The following is a 10,025-nucleotide window of genomic DNA, read 5'->3' as shown; positions in this document are numbered from 1 at the left end:
TACCTGCGCTCCTGGTGTGCATAAAGCGACATTTTACTATCAGAATTCCCTTCCACGTGGCATACATAGTAAAAAAGATTTAGAAACTGCCTTGAACTAATGAGGATGATGCAATGAACTCTTGGTCCGTGATTTTCTTTAGGTCTCCTGTCCTTTATCATACTTAGGGAAATATGTATTAACATTGACTGTAGGATGCAGTTACTCATTTTGAATGTGTATTTTAGATGATAAATCAAAAGCTCAAGACATTGAAATTTGTGGTGACAACCACAACATACCAAATCAGACCTGGCATACACAATTGTGAGTATTTCAGGCAGGGGTTACAAACCCATTTACCTACAGGGCCAGGCAGGTAAGACACATATCTTAAGCAGCCATGCATAAGACAACGAGAAATAGTGGGGCTGGAGCTAACAGCCCCTACCCTTCTTGAAAGCATTTATGTTAAAACAAAACAAAGCAGAACACAAATGAGCAAACAAACACCAAAACACTGTTCTGGCTAGTTGCCTGTGATTTCATTCTGTGAAGAAGGTGATGTAACAAACAAACAAAAATAAGCTGTTGGTGAAGCTTATTTGTGACATTTAGGAAAACAGATTCAAGAGTTATTAAACCACACATCATGTGATTTTCCCATCCAAGAACAGAAGGATTGGATATTATTGGAATTGAGCACTAAGGGTCATTCTTTGTTAAAAAAACAAAAACCAAATGTAAACCTTAGAGATGGAAATGGTCAGACAATTAAAGGTCATCCTGCCATGGGTTCACATTATTGAAAGTGTAGTGAGTATCTGGCTTTAAACTGACTGCTTTGGGAAACTGGGATTAAGAACTGTTGTTTGTTTTGTTTTGTTTTGTTTTGTTTTACCATAAAAATCCTAATTTCATTAGGTATGGGAAATTTTGTGGCCAGCCCTGTCTTTTGCTGTGAACTTTGTCCCAGTGTACTTGTTCTTTTATTTTAAAAAGGTTATTTCCTGCTTGAACTTCATTCTCCTTTTGTAGCAAAGTTCTGTCATGTCTGGGAAATCTTAAAAGATTTTGTTGTAAAACCAGGGCTAAATTTTAATAATTATTTATTCTTTATAATTTGCCTCTTTTTTAAGCTTTTGTCTAATTTTTTCAAATTATCAGAGTCAGGCTTTTTGAATCTCAAGCATTTGGCTTTCCAAGTCTTTTAAAATGTTTTCTTGTATCTTTTAGAATAATTTTGTCTTTGTAGTCCCTATACTTGATAATTGCCAAGTAAATATTATTTTGACGTAGGCCTGCAACATTTATCAACACTTCTCTATTTGTTGCATTAAAGCGAAAATTCTTTACTTCAGTGTGATGTAGAAGAAAAGGATCAAATTTTGGAATAAGCAGAGAGGACTGTAAGAGATAACTGAAATTTGATTGGATTCATTCTGTTTCAGAAATGTGCTTAGATGGAATGTAGAATAGTTTCTTTGCTTTCACTGAACTAAACCCTAGAATACCCCACTTCACATTTCTGGGCCAGTTACTACAACAACTTACTTTTCCACTAATCTTTAATAAGTTTGCTGCTAAGATTTCAACTTGCCATGAAAGTATTTGCAAGCACATTAACATAAAAATGACACTAAATTGTTAAATCCAACACTTACTTAAATTGGTTAGACATATCACATATTCAATTTAACTTTCTCTCTGAGAAAAGTTAGTAACTGGTGAAAAAGGAGAATTAAAACTATGCATATATTTCCGTAAATGTTTTTAGAATATTAGAGAATGGCTTGTATTACTTGTTAAATATTTTATTCCCTGCATTTCCAGTTATTTTTGAGTCACATATATTACCTGATGATTTGCTAAATTTTCCATTAAGAAATAGGGTCATCAGCATGTTAATTGCCTTGTTATATTTACGCCAGATGTTTTAAAGCTCAGCGTGGACTGCTTCAGCAGCCCAACTTGCTCCCAAGAAAATGAGATTTGGGTTTACAGTGTGAGCTATAATCTGATTTTTAGTTTGTCTGAACCAGGTACTTAGCATAATTTGAAGCTTACTATTCAATTCCCTAGAGGAATGGCAGAAAATAGAAATGAACTTTGCGGGCATATAATAGCATAAAGGGTCAGCTGGGGATGTGAATTTTTCCACTTTTAAATTCCTCAGAGGACAGTAACACTGCCCTGTCCCCCTTCCCCCAGTAAACCCTGGATACTTAAAGAATTCTTATTACTAAGATGTCACTAGCAGAGATTACTCTATTGCCCTTTGGGCCACATCTCCTCCCCACTTCAGATTTTGAGGTAACCTAGACCTGAGTCAGGATCAGCTTCTTGTAAAGATGGCTTTCAGGGTAATCCGACCCCTCGATGCCTTCTTCTTTCGTGGCTGGTCCTTGGATATTTAGAGGTGACAGGCTTGATTAATTATTAATAGCAGCTCTTGCTCTGCCTGTTACTTTATCTCCACTATAGGTCTGCATGCATACCAAAGGCTAGGCAGAGCATTAACCGGGGGAAATTGATCTGGAAGTTAACATCCTCCTATCTGGGATGGGATGAGGTTTCCTTTCTGTCTCCCTCCCTCCGTTCCATCCATCTAACCCCCGATATCCCATGAGAGGAAGACAATCTTTGGTAACATAAAGAAATGGGAACTTGGTTAGCATAATAACACATCAAAATTGTGGAGATGATAGTCTGTTTTGCAGGTGGTCCCTTCCTAACAAAGAGAAGGATTTAAAGCTTTCTCCCAGAAAGACACAGTAAGAACACGCTAATGCTCAGTCTCACTGTAGTGACTGGGTCAATGGGCAGAACCTTAAGATAGAACTGGGACACCTAGACAGGGCCAGAGGAATAAAAAAGACCAAGGAGATCACGGGGCTTAGGAAGGTAAGAAAAAGGAGGGACCAGAGAGAAGGGATTTCTGAAGTGGATTCTGTAGGGGTTGAAGTAGATTCCATGGAAAAGGTAAGAAAGTCTTTTGAATGATTTTCTGGGGTAAGTGTGTATTCATGATCAGTGAGTTGTAAATCGGTTTCATTTCTGATACTGAACTGCACCTATGCATTTTTGCAGCCACTGCAGGTGAAACTGAGGGTCTATACAAATACAGGGAGATTCTAGCTCTGGACGAAAACAGAGCCTGCTGGTTGGACCTATGTTTTTTGGGTCTTTTTGGTAGTGAGCCTCTGCAGTCAGTATCATCAAATTATCACATGAGTTGAAAACTCAGTTATTTCCCTTTTATATTAAAAAATCCAGTTTGGAAACTCTGTTTTGTAGATAGTCAGGATCCATAAGCAGAATATGCACTAGTTAAAGAGTGTAGAAGATTCGCTCTGGTTTGCAAGAAGCAATTTTCCTTCTGGAGATTGTCCATTAGTCTGGGAGCAAAACCATCCCTAAACCAGCGTGCCTTAAAATGAGGTTCCTGGAGTATGTTCATCAGGAGCACCATGTATGTTTGTTAAAATGTATATTCCTGGGCCCTGAACCAGAGGCCAAGCGTGTGCATTCCTCCTGATTTCTCATGCTCAGTATATTTGGAAATCTTTGCTAAAACAGATCAGGTTTACACCACATTCACCCACTTTCTCTCTTCCATTTCCCATCTCTCATTATAATCAGCCTTACATTTAAGAAAATTCTGTGTGTCTATGAACTCCTGGATGATAAAAATTATGGTTCTCACGTTTGCTATGATATTTCTAACATCTGTGATTGTGCTTGGAAGACAGAAGAGTTTTGATGAGCATTTGTTCAACTGGTTGAATTAAATTGAGAAGCAGCAATACAGTCATATTTATGCAAGAAATAGAGCTGTTTGCCTGAGACATGCTGTGCCACAACAGTGAGAAATAAGTACTAAAGTCTTCCTCACAGTGCCTACTTGCTGCCTTTGAGTGGGAAACATTTCATTAGAGGGGGATGGGTGGGAGAGGACTATGAGATGATTCCTTCTATTCCATTAAATACAGGGTAGCTTTCCGTTGCCCATTCTCCAGTTTTCCTACCAGTCTTTTGTGCTGTTCACAGCTCACTGGTACAATCATAACAGAGAATGTATTTTGCTTTGGTCTTAGTCTTGCTCCTAAGGGAAAAAAATCAGTGTTGTGTGTTTTCCCAGGGAGATGCTGTACCAGGACACTTTTCCCAAAGGACCCCAGCTCTGATTCATCCATTCTTTATTATACTTTTATTGCTTTAGTTTTATTTCCTTCCTATCCTTGCTACTGTTAATAAAATGCATGGAATAAAGAAATAAACTCCGGAGGACAGGAAAGGACAGACCTCATGGCCATTCCCTCTGCCGGCAAAGGTTCTGCTCTCTGGTCCTGTGACATCGACCAGTGTGAAGCTGGCCCTCCATGGCGCCTTCTGTTCACAACAGAGCTGTGTACTTCCTCTGCCCTGCCGTCTGACAAACCTCTGTCTATTACGAGGACGACACTAAATTCTTTCACTGTCTAGTTTTATGTTCCTCTCTCCCCAGCTGTTAGCAGGAATGTATAAAAACATAGTCTTCTATAGCTGTCTAAAGGGGAGACATTCAGTGTTTGCTTCTGAACACTTCCTTTGTTTTGTTTCTTTCCAGTACAAACATTCTAGGATACATTCAAACCCACGAATGAACTTGAACTTTGCCAGTGAGGAGACTACCTGGGTTCTGCACTTTACCCTGATGACACTTAATAAACTTTTATTATTTTCTTATTGGGAATCTTTACAAATCCTCATCAGAGACTACAGGAGTGATGCTTCTTGGGGTTTTTTGTAAACATTCTGGAAGGTCCTCGACCTCTTGAGAAGGACAGAGTCTCCGCTCAGCTTCCAGCTGCTGAATCTTCCTTTCTTTTTCCTCTAAAACTTCTTCCAGCTGAGTGATCTTCTCAGTCTGAAGGGAAACCTGGGTCGACAACTCCGTAATCAGGCTAATTTTTCTATCACCTTCTTCCACAGGTGGGAGACCTCCACGGAACTCTTCCATCAAGTTGCCTTCTAAAGCAAACAAGAAAAGGAAAGCCTGAGCAGTTTAAATTGGAATTCCCAGAACTCGAAGACAGGAAAGACGCAAAAGCTTCATTTCTCACGTTGTTAAAAGAGAACACAGATGTTACATCATCTGGTTAGATACCCTGAGAATAAAATCTGGACCCAGTGAGGGGAAAGATTCTGGGTGCTCATGAAAAAAGAACTTGGAAGTCTCTTGAGAATAAGGAGAGTCAGCCCTGCCAACTCTTTTTTATACACATTTAACTTCCAATTAAGCATGGGAATGAGCTGTCCTTGAAAATCCAATCTACAAACAACAGCCATCCCAAGTTTCATGCTATTCTTTCCCTAAGAATCTTTCACAAGAGCTACAATCAAGTAGAATTACACTTCAATTTGAATTTTAATTCGACTGCAAAAAAAATAGGTTGTCTTTGCCCTTTCTGGGGAAAATGACAATGAAAAAAACCTAGTTTCTTAACCCGAGTCAGCTTTGGAGTTGGCAGGGGTGTAATTTGAAGTGATCTGAGAAAACTCTATTAGCATGATATCGTCCGTAAGATTCATCTCTTTTAGGCCTGAAGGTTTTTCAGCATTTCTTAATAAAATCACAAATACCTCCTGGACCTGAAAACATTATCAATTTCTATCAGCTAACCCCTCGAGTAAGGATAAAGGCCTGAGGGAGGAGGGAGAGAGAGGCTCCGTAAATGACAGGGAGCCCTTGAGAACAAACCTCGCTAGCCCACCGGAAAGTTGAGCTCCTCAAAGTAAACCCCGCCTTGCTAGCCTTTAGCAGTACCGTCCTCCCTGCCACTCCTGAAATTTCCATCATTACATTTCTCGGAGCTATGTACAAGGCAGACTTAGGTATAAATAGTAGGGATGTCAGGGCTTGGGTATCGTTTCGGGAATGATGGCTCCGATAATGTACGAATGAACCGACACGTGGTCTCTACAATTGACCGCTATAATCAAAGGTCCAGCACTCACGCCATCCCAGCGAAACAAGTCCCACAGCTGTACCTGAGAGAAACATTACTGTCGGTTCCAGATACAAGTGCCTGCTACTATTGGGTACCTGCACGCCTGCTGAAGACGGGGCAGCTTTGCTGCGGTAGTGTATGCACGCAAGGGATCACCCGTTTCTCAGCAAATAAAATGCATTGGCAGGCATCATTTCCCAGGAGAGCATACAGTAAAAGCTTGAGCACCATATTGTACAGCAGGCAGGATGTTTTTGGCTTCACAAAAGTGATCATAGGAGAGATCAGGTTATTCTCTGCTCTTATAAATTATTATAAGTGATTTATTAAATTATAAGGATCCATGGATAAATTTTTGTTTTGAATTTCTACTACAGTATTTAAAATGCTAATAATAATATTTAAGGAAATGTTGGTTTGAGTAGCTTTTATAGGTTAAATAAGAGCAATGAAAAAAATCTCAAATTTCAAAGGAACATTTAGTTCATTGTCTTTGCAATAAGCTTGAGCTTTCCAGCCCAGAAGAAGGTCCACACGGCAGGAGGCCTTCCTCATCTGCTGGTCTGCCAGGGCCTCGCCTTTCCTTTCATACGGCCTCCAAGCTGTACTGTCTGACACGGTAGCCACTAGCCACATGTGATCATTGCGCAATTGAATGTGGCTAGTCTGAATTGAGATTGCTATAAGTATAAAATACATATTTGATTTCGAAGATTTCATTTAAAAAATGTGAAATATCTCATTAAATTTTTTACATTGCTTGTGTATTAAAATGATATTTTGGATATGTCGTGTTAAATAAAATATATTTTGAAATTGGTTTCATTCATTTATTTTTACATTTTTTAAATGTAGCCAGTTGAAACTCGCGAGTGGGAAGACACTGAGGAAGAGTGGAGGTGCGGGCAGGGCGGGCATGCGGGGGCTTGGTGAGGCGCAGGGGCGGTGCGCTGGGCCCTCTCCCTCAGCTGCGCCTGTCTGCCATCTCCATTCTCGTTGACCTCTCCTTCCACCTCTTCTCTCCCCAGTCTTTCCTCTGCTTTCAGAGGAAGTTATTTTGAACCAATTTATAAAATGAAGGATTTTCATGCCACTCTGGTCAAACTGATCAACAAGTTTTCTTTTTTTTAGATAATGAAGTATAGGTAGAATACTTTGTTCACCTAGTGCTAACGACAAAGTGGCAAAAAATGCAGCAGGTGGCATTACACAGGCATCCACAGTCACTAGGCCTGCCACCTCTGTCTGGAAGAGAGTAAGAGAGGAAGGAGGTAGAAAGAAAATGGGAGGAGGAGAAGCAGGTGTCTCAGTCTGCTCAGGCTGCTATAACGAAACACCACAGACTGGGTGAATCAAACAACAGAAATTTATTTCTTATAGCTGCTGGGGCTGGAAGTCCCAGCTCCGGGTGTCAGGATGGCAGGTGGCAGTGAGGACTCTTTCACTGGCTGGCTTCTTGCTGCATCCTCACTCGGCTGTGAGGGAGAGAGACCAAAAGCTCTCTCGTGGCTCTTCTGACAAGGACACTCACTCCGTCATGAAGGCCCTGCTCTGATGACCTCATCTAAGCCGAATTACTTCCCACAGGCCCCATCTCCAAATATCAGCACGTTGGGGATTAGGGTTTCAACATATGAATTCCTGGGGCACATAATTCAGTCCAGAGCACGGGGAGAAGACAACTGGAAAAGGAGTAGAGAAGGAACGTGAAGCAGAAGAGAAGAGAGCTGGCGCAAGGGCTTGGGTTCCCGCTGTGCCATCGCGTGTGTGAAGTGAAAGTGCTGTAGGGGGACAAGCGAACACCACGGACACCAAAACAGGGAATTTCCCATACAAGTATATTTTGCTATTAAACAACGTCTCTACACAAATAACACAAATATTTTTGTTCCATTTCTAAACACATTACAACTAACAAAAGTGTTTAAAACTCTTCAACAAAGTAGAGAATTCTAAGAGTGTCACATCCTATTTGTATTGGAAAGTGTCCAAGGCCAACCCAGCGAGTTTTCTGGACTCCACCACTAACCACGCTACTTTTCTCTCCGTGTGCAGGCTCCCTGATCTGCGACGGGAAGGGGCATGTGTCCCCGTGATCCTGGCAGCTCTTCCCCAGATCTCGAATACCCGTGGTCTTTCCTAAGCTTCTGCTCGCAGCTCAGTCTTGCCAAGGCTGTGGCTGCCTGAAGCTGAGAGGCGCCGTTATCTGACCAGGTAATCTCAGCCTCAACTCCACACCCAGAGACTCCAGGTGACCCAGAGATTGCAACAAGAAAGGCCCTTTTGTGTGTGTGAGAGAGGGGCAGACCCGATTAGCCACAGTCGGTATGAACTCATCATTCTCACCGCCGCTGCGGAGGTTCTCACGGGCACACACCATTTGTCGCCACTGCCCCTCTTTCTGCCTTTGCTTAGGATAGAAATGAGGCAGGCGTGAGAATGAGGGTTTAGGGTCATGGCAAAAAGGTGACAGGAGAGGGATGGTGGAAGTCGGGCAGGTTCTGAAAGATTTAGAAAGAGTGGAGACAGGAGGAGGTTTCTGCCTGAGACTGGACAGGCTCTGCTCACTTTTCTGTGTCAGCCTTGAAAGACCAAGGTCCAGAAGAAATTGTGACATTCGTCTTTGGCCATTTCTAGCTTCCCATTCTTCACACCCTCAAAATCTTCATGCTTTCAGTGAAGTGCCACATGAGAGTTAAGTCAAAAATGACTACTAATAAGCAAATAGGTAACAGCAGAGGTAACTGTAGTTGAAGCTCAGAGACTGAGGGTTGGAATGCATTTTGGGGCTCTCTGGTCCCGCCCGCCACCCAGTACAGGAATTATTTCTGAAACAGCTCTACGAGGATTTTCTGAGCAGGTGGCTCTCACACACTGGTGTCCCTCAAGCTCTTCATAGGTTGGCTGTTAAACTGTAATCAATGAGTAGAATCTGCATTTTGTCATCGCTGTAGCGGCACACTGTTATGGGGAGATCTGGTGGGTGGAAACTTCCACAGATAGGCTGGGAGCACAGCGGGGCACAACTTGTTGCTAATCGAAGAAGGTGTGGCGTCATACTAGGGCAAAAGAGCTGGAACAGGTGGAAACATTGCTTCATGACTCCAGGAAGTTAATAGTTTTCTGTAAACAGTGATACAGGGCTGAAATGTAACCCAGTGAATGGCAGGAAGACTTTTTAAAGATTTTCTAAATACTTCTTTCTAAAGAGGCACGTTCCCCATTAGATCCTTTTACTGGTGCCACAAAAAAGCATGCATTAAACAGAGAAATGCTGAGAGCCACCGATCTAGTTTCTGATTCAAATACCTCTCGCAGTTGTTCCCAGCCAGATCACAAGCATCCTCCGTCGTCATCGTTTTGTTCATTCATTCATCAGTCACCAGTGACGGGGACACACGGAGAATGACTGGGATGTGATGCGGCCCCGCAGTGGCGCGGGGAAGAGGCCGCACTGAGTCACCTGCGAACGCGTTCAGGATCGGCCTGAACCAACACCTCCGCTAGGCGCTCTCTCGCCAAAGTTTACTTTTCTCCCTGCCCTGAAGTATTCACTCAACAAGAAAGACCCTCCCCGGTGAGGTGAGGAGATGCCTCACCCGGCCAGAGCTGCCCGGGCTCCTGTGGGCCCGCGCACGGAGCGTTTGTCTGCGACCACCGGGGAGCCCAGCTTCACCTCCCGCCATCCTCGGACTTACAAATCGGCACATCTTCGTGAACATATCCTTCCCACGCCAATGCGAAACACAAGCAGCACAACGACAGCAACCGTCCTAGCTCTCTACAGTGAGCCTTAGAGGGTATGGCGATCCTCTGAAATAAATGATTGATTGCTTTGCATTCTTTTGGTACAAATATTTTATCTCTTAAAAACCAGATTAGTCTTACAGCTTGAAGTTTTCTCCATCCTCCCCCCTCAACGTTTTTATCTGTACGAAGAAAGCAGTCTCGATAGCACCAAATGACTGACTTCAAAGGTGTTTCGGGATCCTTCCACTAAGGCTGCGAGCACTTAGAATGCATCTGATGTTGGCATGTGTTAATTGATTTGGG

The 10,025-nt window shown here is 42.5% G+C and overlaps 1 protein-coding gene across 1 annotated transcript in view; it reads right to left on the bottom strand.

The window, feature by feature from the left end:
- Nucleotides 1-4,717: 4,717 nt before the first annotated feature.
- LOC105810959 (caldesmon-like) overlaps nt 4,718-10,025 on the bottom strand; it is a 162,547-nt gene continuing 157,239 nt past the window's right edge. Inside the window, 1 exon segment of the mRNA XM_012645028.1 lies at nt 4,718-4,992. Within this exon segment, the coding sequence (XP_012500482.1) occupies nt 4,718-4,992 (275 nt within the window).

This window comes from Propithecus coquereli, unplaced genomic scaffold (assembly GCF_000956105.1).
Source record: "Propithecus coquereli isolate 6110/MARCELLA unplaced genomic scaffold, Pcoq_1.0 Scaffold224, whole genome shotgun sequence".
In the NCBI taxonomy this organism is placed as follows: domain Eukaryota; kingdom Metazoa; phylum Chordata; class Mammalia; order Primates; family Indriidae; genus Propithecus; species Propithecus coquereli.
Note: the sequence above shows the minus strand (reverse complement) of the source record. Positions and strands in the feature narration are given on the sequence as shown.